General features: G+C 44.8%; 1 protein-coding gene across 1 annotated transcript in view; it reads right to left on the reverse strand.

Moving 5' to 3' along the window:
- Window positions 1-2211: 2211 nt before the first annotated feature.
- Window positions 2212-23601, reverse strand: part of LOC147630465 (uncharacterized) — a 30267-nt gene continuing 8877 nt past the window's right edge. Inside the window, exons 8-14 of the mRNA XM_086810344.1 lie at window positions 14559-14651; window positions 10198-10251; window positions 9895-10098; window positions 8868-8993; window positions 8717-8782; window positions 3282-3584; window positions 2212-3196 (exon numbers count right to left, since the gene is read on the reverse strand). Coding sequence (XP_086666470.1) covers window positions 2729-3196; window positions 3282-3584; window positions 8717-8782; window positions 8868-8993; window positions 9895-10098; window positions 10198-10251; window positions 14559-14651 — 1314 coding nt within the window. The 3' untranslated portion in view covers window positions 2212-2728. The remainder of the gene's footprint in view (window positions 3197-3281; window positions 3585-8716; window positions 8783-8867; window positions 8994-9894; window positions 10099-10197; window positions 10252-14558; window positions 14652-23601) is intronic.

Here is a 23601-nt window from a genome sequence, read left to right on the forward strand (position 1 = left end):
TTAAATTGACTCTTTTGTTTTTTGAAGTTTTACTTGTTTCATCAGCTCTAATTTCTTTGGTTGTGTATTAGGCAAAAAACCATGCTTCATATGCATAGAATAATGAATAAAAAGTTTAATTTCTCTAATTGGAATGAGGTAGTGCTCTACCATCCAGACTCAAGCACACCCCACGCACATGTTCTTATTTGGTAACATGGTGAGTTGTTTATCTTGCCTTCTCTTTCTCTTTTCTAGTAGCATGTCTAAAATTCAAGTGCATCCACCATGGTCTTTGAGGAAAAATGACTTTTGATGTCTTTTGGCTTGTGTCTTTGGCTTCTAGAATCCCAAGACAACATTTTTTCATTGTTTGCATGTGGCTTTGGTTTCTAGAATCCCAAGGGATGTTTTATTTATGGATTTCATTTATAGAATCTTTAAAACGATCCCCCTTTTTTGAAGGATTAGGATTATTGGCTTGGTTTCTAGCACTTCTTTTTTGTTTTTGCTTTGGATTCTAGAATCCACTGATACCTTACCTTTTGAGATCTAACTGTGATTAAGCTTTCATATTTGTTTTAAAAAACTTTTTTTTCACCTCTCACATCTTGCTTGGTTTTTCATAACAAAGATCCATGGGTTGCCATCATCAAGCAAATCCCTCTTGACTTTAAGCAGTTTCTTTCCCGTTGTTGTCTAGAGAGGAGGAGCAGACAACAGCCCCAAAGCATTGAAATCACTCATGGTCTCACACTTTTCATCCCTGATAATGTAGATGAGTCTCCAACTCATTGGTGTGTTCATTAAGGTAGAGTTGAAGACATGAACACTTTTGTCACAACATGTCCTTACACTTTGGCCATTGTAGATGCTCCTTATGGTTTTTTGTGCTCCAAACTCACTCAATGATGATGTGAACTACAGAGTATTTGTCTATAAAAAATGCATAGAGGCTTTTAGCAAGGTCACTACTTATGACTCTTAGGCACTAGTATTTTTTCATGCCCATGATCAAATTACTGCTGCGCAAAAAGCCTTCACTGACTCAAACATGACATGTCAAATGATGACATGGTAAGTAAAACCTTTGAAAATTTTGATACTAGCATTAAGGTGTTATTATGTGTTGCTCTTTCCTTAGATGTTAACTTTTGTTTTGTAGGACAAAGCCAAACATTCATGGTTATAAACTTGATTGTCTTTCTTGGGCTTGCGAGTTTGCTACCATTGGTTTTTACTCATCTTTGGGTGTGTAATGTAGAGGATTATACAATTTTACTGTGAAACCAAATCGCACAAATGTTTTTGAACAACCAGGAGTTTGCAAAAAGTTCAAGCACACAGTGTGGGTCTACAAGGAGTCATAAATCCATATAAAAAGCCTCAGCATTTGATGGATTTAATTGATTTACTTTCTATGAAAGGAGGGTGGTTGATGGATCCCTTTGCGGGGACTGGTACCACAACTGTCAATGCATTGAAAAGAGGTAGAAATGTGGTTGCAATGGAATGTGATCCACTCCAGGTAAAATTTATTGAGCAAAGAGTGACCCCTCTTAAGGAGTTACCAAATGAGTTCCAAGAGGTGGGAATGAAAAGAATAGTATCTGATCGAAGTTCTCTAGGTAGTGAATGGGATCTCCAGTTCCATCAAACTTGGTCATCATCCTTGAGATGTGGATTGCCTTGGTTTTACCAAGCTTTGAGCTTCTAGATGTTATGTTGGTCACAATCCTCTTCCCATTTCAAACACCATCCTCACCATGTCTTCTATGTATTCATGTGGCACTGGAACGTAAGCGCATAGGCTGTGCGGTTTCCAATGGCACTTGTCCTCCTTCACTAGCATGGCCTTGAGTTTGTAGGATTTGTAAATTCCCTTGTGGATCCCTTTGTGGTGACGTAGTCCCTGACATCGGCTCCTTGCCCCTCCACATGTTCCCTATTCTCATCATCCAAATGGAGAAGAACTAGAACTTGGTTACGTTGATAAAGGTGCTTCTATGGTGGCCTCCTATGGAGAGAAAGACTCCTGCTTGCACTATATGCGCTTGTTGTTGTGTGTACTAAGGAACATTTTTCCATAATTTTCAAGTCAAAAGAGACAACCACAGCAAAATTTATGAGTGAATCACATGAAAACCAAACTCTTCCTAAGCCAATGGAAGCAACTAGTCCTCCTGCACAAGCCCAAAACACAAAGCAAGACAAATTACTTTGATACAAAGCTTTTTTAAGTATAATTGTTATCTTGAATTTAATCTTTTAAAAATATGAGTTTAAGCTTGTGATGATGATATGGAAGAGAGAAAATCCATGTAATGCTGCCTTGCATATATCACATGTGGGTATAGGAAAGAAAACTTCTGCATTGACACGAAGCTGGTTGTAAAAAATCCAAACAGCCTCAGAAGAGAGCATCTTCAGTTCCTAAGCACACTCATCATTGCAAACATCAAAAACTCATTGCTTTCTGAAGTAGCAGAAGATGCTAGCATAGCCAGCGCTTCTTGTTGCCAAGCTTTTCATAACAATCGACATGTCATTGAAATGATTAACCCACCAAATCATATGATACAGACTGGGATCAGAGGCCTTTCAGGAAAAATTGCATGGGCTTCATAACTACATTGCTCTCAGCCAGATATGATTTCGGCAGTGTCCACTTTCTTTGCAAACCAAAGGGTGAGCCTATGTGTGTTCCTAAATAACTCTCTACTTTCCTCAAGGATCAATCTGAACTATGTTACCTGTCTGGAGCCCTTTTCTTCACTTCTGAGAGACTGAAATGCTGAATGATGAATATCACACACATTACAACAATTAGGCATCCAACAAGAGAGCTGAATAGCAGTGCCCCCGGCTGTTGTGTTTGCACAAACCCATAGACACCGACAGATGTAACCACCATAAGATCGTTCAAGCCATCACCAGAAAAATCGGCAACCACTAGTGCATGCGTGGGTGGGGATGGCAGAAACAAACTGGTCAGCTGCCTACCACTTGGGGATAATAGCTCGGCTATGTTTTCGCCTGCCACAAGGATCACCTCTGGTGGCCCATGTACCCTCAACGACATCACCTTCAATGTGGGGACAACACTTTCAACTGCTACCCCTGCTTGGAAAGGAGAATTAACCCATGTTGCCCCTGTGATTACTTGCCACCGCATGCTAGCACCTTTTCCATGCAGACCCGGAGTGTAGGAAGTGACCTGCACAACATCATCCCAATATAAAGTATATATATTTTTTCGTCACTTTGAAATCATACAAAGGTCTCTTTTAAAGAGTTCTTACCTCACCCCGACTTGTCAAGAAAATCAAGTCTCCATGACTACCTTTCCGATGCTTGTGTCCATCATCTGTAGGAATCAACACTGGCGTAACGACTTCTAAGGTAGTGGAATCTGTGGCCCGACCAAAATTCCTAGATGCATATTCGACGTGTTGAAAGCCACCAAATGGATAATGCCTGCAAATGGAGGCATTAAAAAGTTGCTCACGAACAGGTATCCCAGACGTTGCAACAGCTGTGCAGGGCTTTATGGCTTCCATCAGTCCTGTTGGCACAACACGTTCTGCTCCCACCCCACCCACTGCCTGCAAAACCATCACGTGTTCAGTGTTGACGATCTTACTGTACATATGCAGGAACAACTCATCTCTACTCAATAATTTGTCTTTCCAGTTATTGACTAAAGTTCATTTTCTCCATCTCAGTTGTGATCTTACACGCACACATACATACACATACATGGGAACTCTATTTGGGCAATATAAACGCTCACCAACTCTCATTCAAAGTGTATGTGTGCGCGCGCGCACACACATGGGAACTCTTGTGGGTAATATTAACCCTCCTATTCAATGTGTTTTTTTTATTATAAAGCCGACAATTAAAAGGTGACATCGAAGCTGCAAGCAGACAGGTATGTTCAAACTTCATATGCTGGATCAATATAAAAGAAGCTTCAGGAAACCACAAAGAAGCAAGAAGAAGACATTGAGTGTGGAAGGAGAGGGAATGTCTAAGGTGTCACACAGATGGTAGACCTATTTACATTGTAAAAGGCCAAACCAGGCTACCAAGTAGATTGCATTACTTAGGGCACTCTCTAAAATAGACACTAGTAGGCGAGCAGGAGGGGGCGCAGGCAGAGAGAGCAGCGAGGCCAGCAAACAGTGAAGAAGGGGGGTGACAGCAAAACGGGGGGGGGGGGGGGGGGGGGGGGGGGGGGGGGAAGAAAGGTCGAAGCCGTGCTGCCACCACGCAGAGAAAGCTTGGTCCGTACGCAATGCAAGGGGGCTCAGCTGCATGACTCGGTCTAACGCTGCTCGCGAGACAAACTCCACCTGGTAGTAGCCACCCCCCAGAGGGTGAATGTCTATGATCTTTGCAGGCCCAGCGATAAGGCTCACCTACAAGAGATCTCTGAGTTGTCCGCACGCAGGGCGACTACCGACAATCTTGCATACCAGAGAGGAGGCCTCTAATGATGCAACAGTCGTGGGCGAGGAGCTCAAGGTCCGCTTCAGAAAAAGATAAGCAAGTAACGGCAGCCTCGGTCGGGGTTGATGGAGCAGCTGCCATGGAGTCCTCCTAAGGGTGAAGACTAGAAAATGCCGAGACTCGCTGAATGAAAGTGCCCAAACTGAAGACGCTGCCAAATGAAGACGAACGGGGCGATGGAGCCGGAAGAACGGGAGAAACAGGGCAGCTACGGAGGAGAGCGAAGAGGGGAAGGGGGGGGGGGGGGGGGGGGGGGGGGGGGGGGGGAAGCAAGCGAGCAAGAGGGGGCGCAGGTAAAGAGAGCAGCGGGGGGAGAAATGTCAGAATATGCAGCGGAGATGAAGACAAGATCTGAAAACACAAGAGCAAGTGCACTGCAGAAAAACACAGCAATAGAGAGGGAGAGAGAGAAGCGTATAACTCTACTATATACACTAGGAATCCCGAATACTTAAATACAATGAGTGGGGGGCCAAGGGGCCATTTTATTTGGCCCCTACAGCTAGTTGGCCTGTTGTAAAGACAACCGACAGCCCCTACAGCTAGTTGGCCTGTTGTAAAGACAACCGATAGCCCTCTGGAGGTACCCGACCAGCAGCACTCCTAGTCGGTTGCAAAAAACCCTGTCGGCCAGCAGTAACTGAGTCGGCCAGCTCTAATAGTCTTGTTGGATACCACATAGAGGCAGGAGGGCAGCCGACAGCCCTCCACACAACATAAAAAATAGGGAAAAATATGGAGAGTGGGGAAAAATGAGAAAACACCTAAATCGGGCAGGCACACCCACAACAGAGGCCCTGGTGTAAATATACAGACAGGTAACACCCCCTCTCAGCTCCTAGGTGTGGAACCAACCCCAGGGAGCTGGAGTGCCGCCGAAGCAAAGCCTGAGATAGAGACTTCGTGAAGAGGTCCACTACACTGTCCTCTGTCGAACAGAACTCTAGCAAGATGTCATCAACAACAATCTTTTCACGAACAAAATGCCTCTGGATGACCATGGGTTCCTCTAGTGGAAACCCAATCTTGCCAAGTAACCTCTGCAACCTTACCACCTCATAAGCAGCACCACAAGCAGCCCGGTACTCTGCCTCGACAACAAGGCAGTAGATGGCTGCCTCTTACTGCTCCATAAAATTGCTCCTGAGCCAAGGGAAAAACTATAGCCTGATGTCAAGGTCCTCGTGTCTGGTTCTCCTCCCCAATCTGAGTCACTCCATCCGTGGAGTCTGACTCCATCCATCAATCCCGCTCTTGTGTTAAAAGAGTCCATGATCCTTCGCATGCTACAAAGACCACAAGATATGCAATCCTGCCTCCCAAAGAGTCCTTTGCAAACATGAGCTCAACAGCCTCATCAGGAAGCTCCCGTCCAATCTGGTATGCATCAACCAAATCAATGAACCATTCTGCTTCCGAGTCAAGGAGGCATCATACTGCTCACAAGGATCAACACCTATTACAGTGGGATGCCGAGTCCTGGAAACCTGCTCAAGACTACTCAAGGCCTTTGGAAACCTGTAACCAACCCCCTCTGAATCCGGAACCACAAAGCCCGGAGAATGTGCAACATCCACCTCCACCTGCAAGTAATCAACTGCCACCTGCCTGGCTTTCCAATAGGTACCCGTGGAAAGAATTTCCTCATCTACAGGAGTTTCTTTGTCCCAAATGCTACGAGACATCAGAGCATAGGTTACCTGTAAAGTTTCCTCTAACTGACAAACACAAGAACTACAATCATCTGTACTGGAAAGTTCCTGCCACAACTGCTGCCATCATCTCGCAAGCCATCCACCATCTGGTCCGGGAAAGCCTGCACACCTGCAGCGTATCCAGATTCCACACTTAAGTGGCCATTACCAGACTGCTACTCATCACAAAACTGAGGACCTGGGAGAGAGAGTGCTGAAAGTTTGTAAACTCCATTCTCCACTCCGCCTTCCCAAATTACCTGGCCTGTTGCTTTGTCCTGGAGAGCAACAAAATGCTCATCAAACTCCACCTGTATGCCAGTCTTGCAAACCTGATGCACTGACAACAGATGAAAACCAAGTGATGGAACATACAACACCTGGGAGGAATGCTTCCCCCCTCTGCCATCACGAACTATCTCCAACCTGCCCTCACTGTGAACTGAAATAGTGGATGTATCCCTAGTAAGAATGTGACCAGAATACCTGCACAGATCCTGTAAAGCCGAACGGAAAGGAGTCATGTGCTTGGAAGCACCACTGTCTAGAATCCACTCCCGAGTATACGTAGCGGAGAGTCCTCCAATCTCCTCCCTACCCGAAGAAAATGAAACATCAGTGTCCATCACCTCCAGGTGCACAAAAGCTGGAGTCTTCACGGTTGCTGCTGAGGATTCTGCACCCTTCTCGGTGCTCCGCTTGGGCCACTGCCTCCAATAGTGGCCTTTCTCGCCACAATCATTATAGGTCCTCTCTGCCTTCAATTTCTCGCGGTCTGCGTCGGACTTCTTCTTAGAAGACTTCTCCGGTGAAGCCTTCCCTTTGCCCTTGTTGTTACGGCCTTTCGACTGTTGGCCAGTTAAGGCCTCTGAACCTCCGCCCTATGGAAGGTTCGAGAATCTTTCCTCCTGGTCCAAGACCATGGGCACAAGCTCCTCCCATGTGATGGTGCTGCGCCTGCCACTGGTAATCAACGAAGAGTAAAATGTTGAGTACTGAGAGGGCAAATGTGATAGCAACGTTATGGCCATATCCTCCGACAATATCTCTTTCCCAGCCTGGAGAACTTCCTGCTGAAGAGCCTGCAGCTTGTTGATGTGCTCCCGCATCGTCAACGACTTTGCAGGATCCATCACCCGCATCTGTACTTCCAAGGAGATCCTCTTCATGGGAGCCAAATGCTGCCATATACCTCTGGCCAACGTCATATGCTTGATATGATTGATTACCTGTGGTGTGCACTTGAGGAAAATGAAAGAACGGACCCTGGCATTGACACGATCCCATAACTGTGCCTGTGCCTCACGTTCCTTTTGAATCGAGGCCTTCTGAATCAAGGGTAACTCCCCTTCCTCTTAACTCCGGCCGTGGAACCTCAACAACAATGAAATCAGCAAGGTCGTAAGACTCCAAAACAGATTCCATCATTACCTTCCATATGCCGTAGTTGTTCCCGTCCAACTGACGGTCCACTGGAAACGTGGGGAGTGTCGGGATCTTCACATGCTTCTCAGCCATCTCAAGTAAATCTGCCATTGCGGGTGTAACTGGAAAGGGTGGGTGGGTGGGAAAAATGAAGAACTTAAACCTGCAAGTGGCTGTCCAGCAATTCAGCCCGCCTTCCTCTTGCTTCTCCTCTTCCCGTATGGTTCAAAACAGTCCACCAATCAGCAACAAAACAGCCTCCCTCTTGCTCACATAGTTCCCAAGATCTTCCAAGAGCCTAGAGCTCTGATACCATGTCGGAATATGCAGCAGAGATGAAGACAAGATCTGAAAACACGAGCAAGTGCACTGCAGAAAAACACAGCAATAGAGAGGGAGAGAGAGAAGCGTATAACTCTGCTATATACACTAGGAATCCCGAATACTTGAATACAATGAGTGGGGGGCCAAGGGGCCATTTTATATGGCCCCTACAGCCAGTCGGCCTACTGTAAAGACAGCCGACAGCCCTCTGGAGGTACCCGACCAGCAGCACTCCTAGTCGGCTGCAGAAAACCCTGTCGGCCAGCAGTAACTGGGTCGGCCAGCTCTAACAGTCTTGTTGGATACCACACAGAGGCAAGAGGGCAGCCGACAGCCCTCCACACAACAGAAAAAATAGGGAAAAACATGGAGAGTGGGGAAAAATGAGAAAACACCTAAATCAGGCGGGCACACCCACAACAGAGGCCCTGGTGTAGAGGGCCCAGCAAACGGGGAAGAAGGGGGGGCGACGACAAACTGGGGGGGAGGGGAGAAGGCGAGCAAGAAAAGGCGAGGGCAAGGGGAAGGGGCGAAGCGATGGCAGGCAGGCACAGCAAGGGGGGAGCTCGCCAGGCGCACGCACGACTTTAGAGCTGTTGTCTTCTGGGCTCATGATTTTGCATGTTTTAGATACTAAACAAAGAGTCGTTAAAAGATAACACATTACACACTGAGATATCCTATAGTCAATTAAGGCCAATACTCAAAAGAGAAGATTAGAAATTTAGAACTTCTTCTCATTCTGCCCAGACATAACGAACTATGCAAATTATTCTGACCTGTACGTGATCAAGAACTCCGTCTCCGTTGACATCCGCATGCAGACCACCTTCTTGAAGTAAAAGCTGCAAAAGGCAACACTTCATTTCTTGTTTTTTCTGCTTAGAAATGCAGACTGGTTTACTTCAGGCAGGTTGGATGCCACTTTACCTTGCAAACGGTGCGACCTGAAGCCAAATGGACGGCCTCAATGCCTTCCTTGAGGTGCGCCACAAGCACATTGGGTACCCACCAAAGTTGAGTGTGATTGGTTATGGTGGGCAGATACTGCGACCTCTGGAAATAGTGCACATAAACGAAGCGTTTGCGCTTAATTAATAAAGTGATATTTTTTAATTTACTGATCATCCAGTACAGGGAAGAGAAAGTCTAAATATTCCATATAGCCTCATTTTGAAACCACAAACAACGAAAAGCTTGCGTCTGATGAGAAGATATCATATAATAATGGTATGTATCCTATCAATGTTGCACACATCCGACGCAGTCTACAATCCATAGCAGATTTGGTATCACATTGTCGCCTGTATGTTCTGGAAAAAATCTGCCTGCTTCCTCAACCTAAACTGAGAAAGAACAGTTAACAGCCCCCTTACTTGTCTTCCAATAGTAGCCAAAAGTAGTCTCCTACGTGAATAAAGTGCACTTTCATGTAGTGTACCTAAGGGCACATCCCACCTTGGCATCTTAAGCTTCTAGGAGGTCAAATAGATTGCATAACTAGTGTTAAGACATACATTGAGAAAAGGTCTCCAAAAGGTGCAAGAAGCTAGAAATCTGACAAATACGCTGTATACAGGGATGGACAAGTGATTATCCTAGAGAAACATGTGCTGATGAGACACCTGTGGGGCCTAACATAGACTATGCATACTGCCATATTTTGGCCCACACAAAGGCCCTCTTCAACATATTGAACATGATGCTACCCAATCTTTCCTACATCTCAAATCCAACCACTTCCTTTCTGCCCTTCAACAAAAATATCACGAAAGCAAAAACTAATCTGAATCAGAGCTTCATCATGGCTGCCAGACTTTGGCACTTGTGCTAGCCAAGCTCTTGATTGAAGCTGTTTGCCATGGTTTTCCCCACCAACGTAATTATCCTAGTGGACCCAAAGAAATACTGCACTATCCTGCTTTAGGGGATTTAAAAGCTGGTGTTTTTTAATTACTTTTTCAGGCTTTGTAGTCGACGCTAGGTCTGCTGCTTTACTAATAACATTTGCAAGTTTGTTCCCAATGTCCTTTCCAGGTTTCTGTATATCATCCGGCTTATGAATTCCTGATACCGACTTCCTTCCAGGTAGTTGTTTGTGCGTTTTTCTTTTATGCTTGCGGAAATGTGCCAACTCGAACTTAGTGTCTTCTCTCCTCTCCTGCAAAGATGCACGAAAGCTTGAGTGAAAGATAAGAAGCTTCAAAAGAAAAAGAGAGAAAAATCAGTGTCAAACGGAAAGAAAAAGGTGAGAGCATACCCAACGGTGGGGCATCACTTCTAGGATGGACTCACGAAACTCCCTGCACTCCACCTGCACTTCATCATCCTTCAACGTAAGTTACCCTTCCATTAATCATATAGGAGAGAACACATCTTCAGATAGGATCAAAATCAGTCTAAAAAACAAGCGGAAAACACAAGAATGCAAACCCTAATCCAGTTTTACAATTTTGCACACTGAATCTAGGGCTGAAAACACTATTGCACTAGCTGAAGTAATGCAGGGAAACCTAATTTTTTCCTGCAAAACCTAAAACGCAAACCCTAATTTGGCATGCATAAAACTCTAGCTAAGGACGGCCCTAGGCTGACCCAAGCTCTGATGCCAACGTTACATGTGTTGTAAAAGCATGTTCTTGATTAACGCTAAGCAAAAGATAAACGCTAATCCTACGTTTAGCTGCTAGCAAACACACGGAAGACGAGAGGTAGCCCTAATCTACTGTATATTCCAAAACACGAATATGCACAATGTTTCTTGGACCTAGACTTACATCCAGTTTGTCCATGCTATCCTATGGTACATACCAGACTCCTGTTGTCCTTCGCTTGCCAACAAGCAAGAGAAGCAGCTCTTGCTAATCCACAAACGTGCCCTTACCATCCATGGATGCATGTCCTGGAAGCGTCCAGGCACTAGTTGGGCTGCCAAAACAGCCCAAAATAGGCCATATCCTGCCTCTTATCTTGCCAAGATACTGGCTGCAATCACAAAGCATGTCCATATGGCATTCATAGATGTGATGGACATGACAAGCCACCATGAGAGAGGGCATCGATGAATCCACTTCTCTCAAAGCATTTATTGTCTCAAGAAATCATCTTGACCCAAAATCCCAGAAGTTCACACCACCCTGATAAATTGTCATATTCAAGACACCCAAGAAGATCAATTATCCACATGTTGGAACCATACCCCGAGGAGTGTCCCAGCTTAGCTATCCATAAAGGCATAGGGCATCCCAATCAAAAGGTGTTAGAAGCATCAAGACCTTACTTGCAATAGGTCTTAGCATCCCATACCACCAAGACATAACCCATCCCCGTTAGGCACACAAGTCTAAGGTGAAAAGTCCGATTCCTCCCTAAGACTAGACCTTGATGCAACCAACTTCCCTCGGATGCCATGATTGAACCTGCAAGTCAACATCTTCAACCCCCCCCCCCGCATAGTTACATGGAGGCACAGTTGCACAGGCCACTGAGGCTGAGGCCGTCAACCTCTGTATTTCTGTAGTGCCAGTCCAGCTTCATCTACTAGTCATTGGACTCGCAAGGCGCTCATGTATTGCGCACGTATGCAGAGACTGTGTGGAGTTCTAGATATAAGAATGCCAGTGGACTTTGTTCCAAGGTAGTGCTTCTCCGCTGGCAGATTGGGGCTTGGATGTGGGTTTTACTTGGATTGAGAGAGGATGCACCGGCAGATACCTTGGCTGCCAAGTTGGCATTGACACCTCCCCAGCACAACAGCTTGTGTCTGTGCTCATGAGCATTAAAAGCTGGCCACTGCTTGGTTTAACACTTTTTGTTGGGTTTTTTCATAGGGGATGCATTGGCCAGTTACATCGCCTCATTTGGAATTTTCTTTGGTCAGGATTAGATGGCACAATTCACACTAGGGCTAGAGTTGCTTGGGAAACCATTATCCTACCCAAGCAAGAGGGGGGATTGAACATCATAGATCCATAGGTGCAGTGTCACCATTTGGCCACCCGAATGGTTCACTCTTGCTTTCACACTATGTGCATATTGGATTGGTGTCCATGGCTTATGGAATGTGTCCGTGTCATGCTGTATAGTTGGATATGATATTCCGCTGGGACTTGACGTTATCATGCCCAGAATATCTGGAGGACTTGGCTTTCCGCTGGGACTTGTGCCTTTGTATACATGCCCGGAAACGCCTGGAGGATTGGCTTTCCACTGGGTCTGGTATCGCATATACTTGTCTGGAAACGCCTGATCTTATATGGTTTCATGAACGGAAATTGCTCATGCCAATGCTGCATTGCATAGCATCTTTATGTGCTTGCCTGCAAATGAAATTGCATGCTGTTTTCATGCCTGCATGACCTATGTGTAGTTCCGGGCTAGGGGACGCCCGCCCGTGAACTGTGCGTGTGAAACTGTCTGCTGACATGGTTGTGTGGCATGTGAACAGGTGGTAAGTATTACTCAATCTAGGCTCAAATAGCCCTTAGGACTTAGCCAATATTTATAAGTGAGTGCGTTCCCACTTCATTAAAGTTTGGGCGCCCAAAAGTCACATATAAATTATGACCGCTTCCAAGTTCACACTCCCGAGGCGGACAAGACTCAATGTCCAGGACCTGCTCCTCCCTTTTTACTCATAAATGGACATCTCCCCATGTCCCTTCACCTGATTGGACCCCAATTCACTTACTTATTAAGAGAAAATTTATGTTTTCTCTTCATGAGGATTTTTGGAGGCTGACAACTCTGTTTTTCCACCATTTCTCTCCATTTCCAAGCTCTCCATAGCCATACCCAACTTGCTAGGGTGTTTTCCAAGCTTCCAAGAGTGTTTCCAAGTGCTAATCACTCTCCTACTCACTCCCAATGACTAAAATTCAGCAAAACAGCTCTCATTTTTGCTGTAATTTCTGGTCTTTTTGCTGAAAACCCTAATTTCAGCCTTCCTTTCTCAAGTTGAACCATAGGGGAAGCTTTCCCAGGGTTCCCTTCATCCTCTTGAAGACTTTTGTCGCGAAGGATTGCGGCAAATCGAAGATATCAACACTTCTAAAGCTTCCAACACGAAGGTTTCCGCTTGCAACAACTTCTATGAAGACTGGTAAACTAATTGGACAATGTGTTGTCATTACTTATTCAGTAGAAGGACAGGACTCCTTGTTTAGCCGCCCTGTGTAGTATTTCTCTTGTCCTGTGTGCTCTTGAAGATGTTGCTACCTTGCTTGGTAGAACATAGAGCCAATGGTAGAGAATATGGGCACTGAAGTCGGGCTGGGCATCAAGGCAGCTCCTTGGTGATCTACATCGACATACCATTGTTTTCTAAATGCTGAATTTCATATGCATTGGCATGGAGGATTTGGCAATGGATGCCTGTGAAGCTATGTATTGAATTTCTCCAATAGTAATACAATTTACTCAAGGGAGGGGTCGGCCGTTCCGGCTCATTGTGTGTCTCTTGTCAATTCAGCAATTTACTTCTTGTATATGAGCAAGTGTCCTTCAAATCTTAGTGTATTTAAGTGTATTGATAAGCATTGTGTTCAACCAAGTTACATGCAGTGTAAGGCCTAGCTTTGTAAGATGACTGTCAGAAAATTTCTTCCGGTACTGAGCCATGGAAGAACTTTCTCATGGAGCAGGCAAGGTGGTGTGTACTCCAGTTAGGGGAGGTGACTGGATATACAGCCCACACTTTATCTTTCCCGAGGCAGAGAATCGCCCCCCATCCCTCCCTTGGGTTAGATCCCTTCTATAGGCTTGGGATTTGCATGTGGTTCACATACCTCTGCAGTCAGTTCAGGAGGCTAACAGACAACCCATGTGGAATGACTTGATCTTGGATGAGTATGGTAGACCTCTTGGGGAAGCTACACATATTGGGAGACTCTCTTCCCCACCATGCTTGATTGGAAGAGGCTTAGCCTAACGGAGGATCAGAGAGTGGTGCTTACACAGCGTCTGAGGGGCACTTATCAAAGGATTGTGCAGATTGATGCTGCCATACCCACCACTGGATCGCAGGAACCTTCTTTGCCAGGCTTCATCACTCATGGTTGGGAGTCTTCTTAGGGATAGGTGTACCTTTACAGGTTACGGGCCTCCCCGTGCCGGAGGAGGATACGCACTGGTCTTTTTCTCCGTACAGGATGGATGGTATTTGGAGAGAGGTGACGCGTAAGACATCACCGAGGGTCCGGTCGTGCATCCTGTGAAGAGAGTTGCTGGCAGAGCAGGGAAGCACTTTTATATTGATCCCCCTGTGTGCTGGGGATTCTGGATGATGAATGCTCAAATGAACCATTTAATAGGGCTGAATCCTCTCCCTACAGGTGGCCAGCATCCAACAAACCCACAACGTAGGTAAAGCATTACATCGATATTTCTGGGCCTCTCGAGTGGCCACACAAGCACAACCGCTCCTGCCCTGGTTTGGACCAGCTCACAACAGGTTTTGCATTGTGCACTTTGCATTGCTGGATTAGCATATTAATCATTGCCATCATCTTTATCAAAAGCAGCATTAATCATATTCACAATTTTAAACACACTTTCTGGAAATGTATCCACATGACGCCTAGAATCGCAAGCTTACTCAAAAGAAAGAAATAGCTTACGCACTTCACCGTTTCGACGGCCATTCATGCTGTTAGCATCTAGCTTGTAGTTATGTTGAGGGATTAGCTCTACTTCTTTGGAGGACCTTTGATAATCCTGCACATGCACCCCAGATACAGTCTAGCCGAATTAACAACCAAAAACAATAGCATGATATATCAACGAGCCTCTTCAATGGGAAAAAATCCAAATAAAGGAGCACTTTTTTAAAAATGAGCAAACAAAAGCTTATAAAAATGAGATGTACACATGCATGAATCAATTCTATCTGCCACTTTCAAATTTAATACAATCAAGAATCAAAAAGCCCCTTGCCAAAGAGGCTAAAGACATCAAAATATGGTTTTGAGCAGTTTAAGACCCAGAAAAGTTTCACATTGGCCTTTCCTAGGTTGAAACATATGCCAACAAGGACATGGGTTACCTTTTAATCCCTCCAGGTGCCAAGTGAAAATGGAGAGGTTATTATTCCTGATCTATTGATTGAATTTCTTGTTTTGTATTCGTAAATGTTCTCAATTATGTTTCAGATTTCCTATACATGAAATCAAATCCCTCTCCAGGGTCAAACACCAAGGTTCATTTGTTGGAGGAATCTACAACCAAATCACCTTCTAGTCCTTCCAAATATAAGGTAACAGACTTTTCCACCTATATCTCTATTTTTTTCAACAGTGAACTTTTTGTATGCTTTGAATAGTTCACAGCAGCCTCTACATGCTCATCAGCCAGGTCAGGCTACCATACTGCCTGATATGACCTTAAATTTTTTATTTGTTTACTTCACTAAGGTCCTTGCCTTTACTTCACGAAGTACCTTGCTTACGCTTGACCAGCTTGTGCCCACACTGGGTGCCCAACTCATGTGTCCAGCTGCCCACATCTGGTGTTCAGCAGCCCACACCTGGCTGACCCTGCTGGTGGTGACCACAGGCTTGATAAGAGACACATATTACCCTTCGAATTGTTACATCCTTGACAAGCTCTAACAGCAAGTTAATATATAATTAGAGTATGAGGTAATGTAAATAACACCTTGTGGAGACCCCTTGTCCTAATCGTCAAAGGCTCCAAGCACAAACCATAAGAGAAAAAAAAACTTTGGCTTACATCCAAGCACATGTACTACCACAAAAGTAGACACGAAGGCATAAAATTATCAATGTTGATCTTTATCACTTTTCATGTTCTAGCCCAAGGCTTCAAGAGAGAAGTCAAATGCCACAGATGAAGAATAATATTGTACTGCTGATGTGATACAATAGAGGGCTATAAGCTCCACACGTGGTGCTCCAACGAAAAGAGCTTCGATGGTTCATCTGGAGCGGTTAAGACAAGAGGACATGTGCTAATAGAAGCTAGGGTGCGAGAGACTGCAAGGCAACAATATGGTGAGTTGCTCAACCATAGCTACTCATAACAATGGAAACCATACATGTATGAGCTAGCCAATGCCCAATCATTTCAATACGAGGGTGGAGCATAGATAACCCCCCCCCCCCCCCCCCCAAAAAAAAAAAAAAAATCCATCCAAAGGTGAAGTAGCTTGGTTACCTGATGTGCCGAGTCGATAAACATGTCTCTCCATTTGGTCTCTGCTAAGAGCCTTAATGAAGATGTCTACAAGTATTACATACCTAGTACTAATATTGTGGTCTAATCCAACAAGGTTAGGAGAGCCCTAGGATTAGAGGAAGCAAGCTGATACAGGCGGCTAAGGCTCATGGTTAATAATACCATGTATACTGGCTATTTATGACCAGATAGTTACTTATTGCAGCAGTAGCCACTATATAAGTGAGACTTGTGTTATTATTGTTCACAGAGAGTTATTCACTCTGTGCTCTGTGATGGACGAGGATTACTGTAACTCGCGGCGGGTGCCCGGGGACTAGGGCCTTTGACACACTTGTTGATACCATCAATGCATATTAAAACATTTAAACATGGCCACAACCTTAACACATCCATCATCACTTTGCATAAAACATAAAAGCTAGACAAAACATCCACAAATGCTGAAAATGGACCTTGCACATGTGACACCGCATAGAGGCCGGAATGGGCCAACACCCCCCCCCCCCTTGGAGTATTTTATTACCCAAGGAGAAATATAACATGTACAAGCTTTAAGGGCCTTACTCTCCCCACGGGAGATGCCGGATTATCCATATACAAATGCCATAACACAGCCCAACACGAGGCAACCAAGCCAGAACATAGGCTGTAGAAATGCTGAGCCAATAATATAATCCATATACCTCCGTGTGGGTACTTATTCTTCCCCAAAAACCACGGGTCTTCATGCAATAGAGCTGGTACAACAAGTACAATGCTCCATTTAGTCGGTACAGTGGTTGGTACAGTACATACAAGTACAAATGCTGGTACAATAGGTACAGTGACTAGTACAACAGGTACAGTGGCTGGTACAACAAGTACAATGGCTGGTACAATAGGTACAACAAGTACAAGGACTGGTACAGCCAGTACAGTGGCTGGTACAGCAGGTACAAGGGCTGGTGCAACAAGTACAATGGCTAGAAATCATTATAAATGATTAAATACCCTTGCCTTCAGTATTTCTTCGTGATGGAAGCCTCCAAAACAGTCCCCAACAGCCGGTATTCTTCATGGGCAGCCTTCAAGAGAGAGAGAAAGAGAGTAGCCATCATTAGGGCAGCCTGTAACGGTGGTAGAGGCTAGTGTGCAGCAAGAGAGCCTTTTATTAATGAAGAGAGAGACCTCCAATTTATAGATTTGGGCCTCCCATGAGCTAAAATGGCAAGAGAAGGCTACAATGACAAGTGGAGAGCCACACAATAGCTGGAGTGACAAGTGTGAGGCCACTTGTCTCACTTTGAATTCCCCATTCCCAAAGCTTGTACTTTCCAAATATTTAGACATCCTAGAGTCCACCGGACCCCTTTCAGACTAGGAAATGTCCAGGCTGGTGACATCCTCCGCAGCTTCTTAAAGTTGTCCACAACTTTAAGCTTCAAGCCATATATTCAAGATATAATCATGTCCCATCGAGTGGGCGAGACGAGACAGTCTCAAAAATCTAATATAACTGAATAATCCATGTCCTAAAGAAATGGGTGAGACTAAATAAGTCTTCACAATACCAATATCAAAATCATGTCCCAAAATAAATGGGCGAGAATTCCATGGAAGATATGCTAGACACAGGCACAAGAGCCAATTGTGTCTCAATTACCAATATCAATGAGATAATCATATTCATATGCCAATGAAAATCACCAACCAGGTGCTAAGACACTTAAATAAGTGCCATGCACAAGAAACTAGTGCCTCGCACAGAAACATGTGCTATGCACACAAACTGGTGCCATTCAAGAGCACAAACCATAGTGACAGAAAGACTGGTTCTCCATAGTTCTGGGAATCCTTTCTTCCAATCCCAACAGTTCCCATGTTCTCCCATACAATCCCAATCCCGACAGTTCCCATGTTCTCCCATACAATCCCAACTCTAATCAACAAGCATCGTGTGGAAACAATGAAACACTCACTCCACAATCGCAACACGAATCCACGTGTATGGTGGAGTGTTCATTGAATTGCTCTCTCACAATCCCAACATAAATCCACATGCATGGTGAGATGAACAATGAACCTCTTGGCCTCTGTATAGGGAGATAGTGATTCTAATATTGCTTAAAAACAAATAAATCCATGTCCCAAATAAATGGGCAAGACAAAACAGTTCCATAAGTCCAGATATCATAATCATATCCCAAGTAAATGGGTGAGACAAATCAGTCCCATAAGTTCAGATATCATAATCCATGTCCCAAGTAAATGGGCGAGACAAATCAATCCCATAAGTCCAGATATCATAATCCATGTCCCAAGTAAATGGGCGAGACAAAATAAGTCTCCTGCCAACAATGCATCGATCCACATGACCCTTGGCATAGACATAAGCCCCGTGCCAACTAGGTGTCATGTCCACTTTACCACTTGCACTCCATGTTGGTACTCTGACCACACACCTTGGATGAGAGGTGGGCTCAAGTAAGAACATAAAACAATCACTCGCAGGCATAGATAGCCTAGTGTTCCATAAGCATTTCTGTTACACATAGTTTATAGGCATTTCGGCCACCAATAGTTTGTAGGCATTTCAGCCACCAACTCACACTACCCTCTCAAGTGCCCATGTTCCCTTCCATCTGCTCTCTATTGTTCCACCCAGATATGGTAGAAACAATCTTCAAGAGAGCACATAGGACAAGAGAACACTACACACGATATGTTGTGCTCGACACTACGCTTTGAAGTGCTCATATGTTCCCTTCCATCTGCTCTCTATTGTTCCACCCACACACGGTGGAAACAATCTTCAAGAGAGCACGTAGGACAAGAGAACACTACACAGGGTATGTGAACCATGAGTTTCATAAGTCCAATGCATCCCAAATAAAGGGAGCCAAAAAGAATAATCCATAAACCTGAGGATAGATTCAAATCCCTAAAAAAGAAGTCCAAGAATCCATAGAACTGTATACCATAACTCTTACCACATACTCTGTGCTAACCACACACCTTGGAGTAGAGGTGGACTTTATCCATTAAAGCATCATATCCATGAGATATCCAAAGATTTCTTCTCTATAAACTCGGACAGATTCGTCTATAGAAATTGCTTGCGAAGCCCTATATCTATATAAATCACGTCCAAGAAAGAAATCTCCATAGATATAATCCATCCCAATAAAGGGAGCCATAAACAATGTTTACCTGAAACCATCTCAAGGCAAAACAACACCACCTTTCTCCTTGCATGGCTATACAAGGGTTAGTGAACATCAAAAACACTTCAGTGGGACGAGCCATTCCAAGTGATTACCAATGCGAGTAACATCGCACTTGGAGGTGTTTTACAACAGAATGGCCATCCAATAGCTTACATGTCTTGTAAGTTACTACCCACAGAAAAGAATTTCTCGGTCTACGATCAGGAACTCCTTGCAGTTATTCAGGCCTTGAAACATTGGAAACATTTCCTTTATGGCCGTGAATTTGAGGTTTGCACTGACCATCAAGCATTACGTTGGATTCAAACAACGCCAAGTACACAATGGAGTGACCGACAGCACTGCTGGAGCCAGATCTTCCAACAATTTGGTAGTATGATCGAGTACCTTCCAGGAAACCCCTAAGGGCTGGTGTGAGGATGATGAAATAGATGAGCCTACTTGCAAACGGGCAAAGAATACAAAATCCAATGAAAGCTCCTCGTGGGAAGAAGATAGGGTTGTTACAGCCTTTATCGATTCTCGAAGGACCTTTCCAAGATATATCCATGGATTTTGTCACGAATCTGCCTCCCAGTCCGGATAAGCATAATACTCAGTGCTTGACTATTGTTGATAGACTTAGCAAATTTGTTATACTTATCCCTTGCAGGCATAGTCACACGAAACGGACAAAACAGCACCCCGAAATGGAGAAACGTTGTTTCCTCGAGTCGACTACATGGAAACGGCCGGAACGGGCTCGCAACCCATGTGGCATAAAAACTCGCCCAAAAAAAAATAATTGGTCCTTCGCTGCCCACGTGGCATTAAAAAAAATAAAAAAAAAGTAACGTTAAAAAAACATTCACTGGCCCGTTGAGAAAAACACCGCGTTGCAACCCTTCGCTTCCTGCCCGTTGCGCTACTTACAAAGCTCGTTGCCTCAACGGCTACGTTGGATTCTGAAACCACAACGGGTACGTTCACAAGTGTACTTGTACACAAGTTCCCAGAGCTGAGATTCAAATCCCAAAGCTCAAGCACTTACCTCTCTCCCCTCCCCTTTCTCTTTCTCCCCCCCTCTCTCTCTTTCCGTGCGGAGCAAGGCCGAAGTCGAAGCAAGGCAATCACATTCACTTCTCAGCTTGGTCCTCCACAGTCAATAAATTTTAATCAGTAAGTGTTTTTTTTTTATTTTGTAAATGGACCTTGTTTTTTTTTATGACCATTGACTTTTTAAAAAAATAGATGGGAAGCATCTTAATTAAATTGCACGTTTTTTTAAATATAACAAGTTCTTTTTCAATTAATCTCTCTCTTCTTCTTATTGTGTTGCATTGAATAGTTTGCACCAATGGCATGGTTGTGGTTGTCGTTCATGCGTGGCTGAGCGACAATACATCGAGACAGCATTGTCGATGCCGTTTGCCTCTTCGAGAGAGCCTGACATTGCAAGAGGCAATCTCTAAGAGGACTCGACGATGTCACTGCCCTCCCATGTGGTTTTGGGATGATGAAGATTGCTTGCTATTGCAAGTGGTCCCAAGACATGTTGGGTTTTATGCTGTGTATGCACCCAGGGGAGTGCTAGTGATCATCAGTAGGTTACTGGGGCACTTTTTACTTCAGTTAGTGGAGGTTTTTTCCCCCAGTTTAGCTTAGATTCACTTATAATGGTTTATAAGTGGTTTGGTCCACCTGGCACAGTTTATGGCCGGACCATGTGAACACACTTTAGGTCACATCTTATATGTGGCTATTGTACTTCATTTTATTATGATCAATATATGAGCAAACGTGTTCCTCTCTTTCTCTCTCACGCCTCCTGTTGATGTGTCTTCCAAAACCCTAACCCTAACAACTCAACCCTACATTTTGGTATCAGAGCTGTTCGCCTGCCCTGTCCGTACAGGCCCTCGCCACCAGCTGTCCATACAGGCCCTCGCCACCAGCTGCCCGTATAGTCCCTCGCCATCAGCTGCTCGTACAGTCAGTCGCCTTCAGCTGCAGTCACTCCAGCGCAGACAGCCGTACAGTCCTGCCCAGACGTCTGTAGCTATTCCGTACAGCAGGCGCCAGCTATTTCCGTACAGCTATTCCAGACTGCACTGCTCCGTACAGGCGCCTGCCCTGTTCCGTACACTGCTCCGTACAGCAGTCTGCTCCATACATTGCTCCCGTACAGCAGTCTGCTCCGTACAACAGTCTGCTCCGTACAGCAGACAGCAGTCGACCAGCACCTGCTGCGTATACTTGCAGTTCCGTACAGTACCTGCAGCTCCGTACAGTCGTCGCTTCTCCTCCGCACACTGCTCCGGACAATCTGTTCCGTACAGTCCACCAGTACCTGCTGCTGTTCCGTACAGCCTACAGCCGACCTGTACCTGCAAAATCACATGGGTAAAGTTTAAAGCTTTACATGTTTTGAAATTTGGGCGTTTTTTGTGAAGGTTTTTCTGGCAGATACAGGGAGGTTTTCTTGCAAAGAAACCTCTACAGGCTTTTGCAAGGCTTTGGGTGCAGAAATTTTTGGGCATTTTGGCACTGTGTGAGCCACTTTTGTTGCTCTACTCAGTCAGTGGTGCATTGCTTTGCACATTCAGAGGATTGAGAGTGCAAGCATATTTGGGTCAGTTGTACTCAGTGGAGTACAGTTGCTTTCAGGATTGTTGCTTTTGGGTTTTTTTGATACACAGGTACAACATTGTGCACTGGCATAATGGCAAATCAACAGCAGAGTGATGTGTTCACGTACTTGTCTAAGGAAGACAAGCTGGATGGCATGAATTACTCCTTGTGGAGTTTTATGCTGAGAAATGTGCTCGTGGCAAAAGGTCTTTGGGATTTTGTTAGTGGTGATGAACCACGTCCAGGTCCATTGGCTCCAGAGATTCCTCCTCAAGGGGGTGCTCGTGGAAGAGGACAACAGGCACAGGCACCGGTTCAGCCACAGCCTGTTCAAAGAACAAATGCCCAGAAGACATGGGATGCCAAAGATGCACAAGCCTTATCACTTATTGCATTGTCAGTACAGAGGTCTATTATACCTCATATTCGTTCAGTTGGCTCTTCACGGAATGCATGGGTGACTTTGGAGCAAATGTATGCTGCTCGTAATGAGGCACGGATCTCATTTTTGAAAAGAGAGCTGGAAAACCAAAAGATGCATGAATGAGATGATATGTCTAGCCACTTGAACAAGCTGCAGGATTTGAGAGAGCAACTCATCAATGTGGATGAGATTATTCCTGAGACACAGCTTGTATCCACCATCTTAAACTCTTTGCCAAGATCCTACTTGGCTTTTCATACCTCTTTGAACCTCAGCATGAGGAATGCTATTGAGCCCCTAAAGTATCAGGAACTTGTTGCTCTCTTGTTACAGGAAGAGCAAATCAGGAAGAACATGAACATGAACACAAGTGCTGAACAAGCATTTGTGAGACAGGTCAAAAAGGGAAAGGCAAGTCTCAGCCAAAGAGTTCAAATCAGAATTCAGGTGATGGTGGTTCATCTCAGGATACCAAGAAAGGTGATGGACAGCCCAAGAAGAAAGGCAAATGCCATTACTGTAAGAAGCCACCTCACTACATCACAGAGTGTAGGAAGAGGATTGCCAAAGAGAAGGAGAAGGAGTCTGGGTTGTCTATAAAAGATACCTCTAAAGCTCCTCCGGAGACTGCTTCCTTTGTTGAAGACACGGATTACTGTTTCTACACATGCAGTTATGATGCCTCTTGGTCTTCACAGGCACTCAGTGTGACTGAGCATGCATGTACTTGGTATTTTGATAGTGGTGCTTCAAAGCATATCACATCTCGCAGGGATTTGTTTTGTAATGTATGCCCTGCTCCTGTTGGCAAGACCATTTAGTGTGCCAATAATGCTTCATATCCAGTTCGTGGCATTGGGGAGATACAGCTCACAGCCATTGATGGCTCTATTCTTCGCCTTACAGATGCCTTATATGTACCAGGGATAAAGAAGAATCTGTTGTCCATTTCTTCTTTAGCACAGTGTGGTATGCAAGTCAGCTTTGATGATGACAAATGCATGGTCAGAGACAAAGCTAATGCTTTGACCTTGATGCTTACTGGTACATTATGTCATGGACTCTATCAGTTGGATGCGTTTCAGCCAGTGGATCAATCTGCTTATCATGCATTCACTCTTACTCCAGCTATGGTTGATGCGGAGTTATGGCATGCTCGCATGGGGCATGTAAATTTTGGTAGTCTTATGCTTATGCAGCGACATAACATGTTGACAGACCTACCTCC

Source organism: Cibotium barometz, chromosome 16, assembly GCF_041138505.1.
Source record: "Cibotium barometz isolate CiBa-2024 chromosome 16, ASM4113850v1, whole genome shotgun sequence".
Taxonomy (NCBI): domain Eukaryota; kingdom Viridiplantae; phylum Streptophyta; class Polypodiopsida; order Cyatheales; family Cibotiaceae; genus Cibotium; species Cibotium barometz.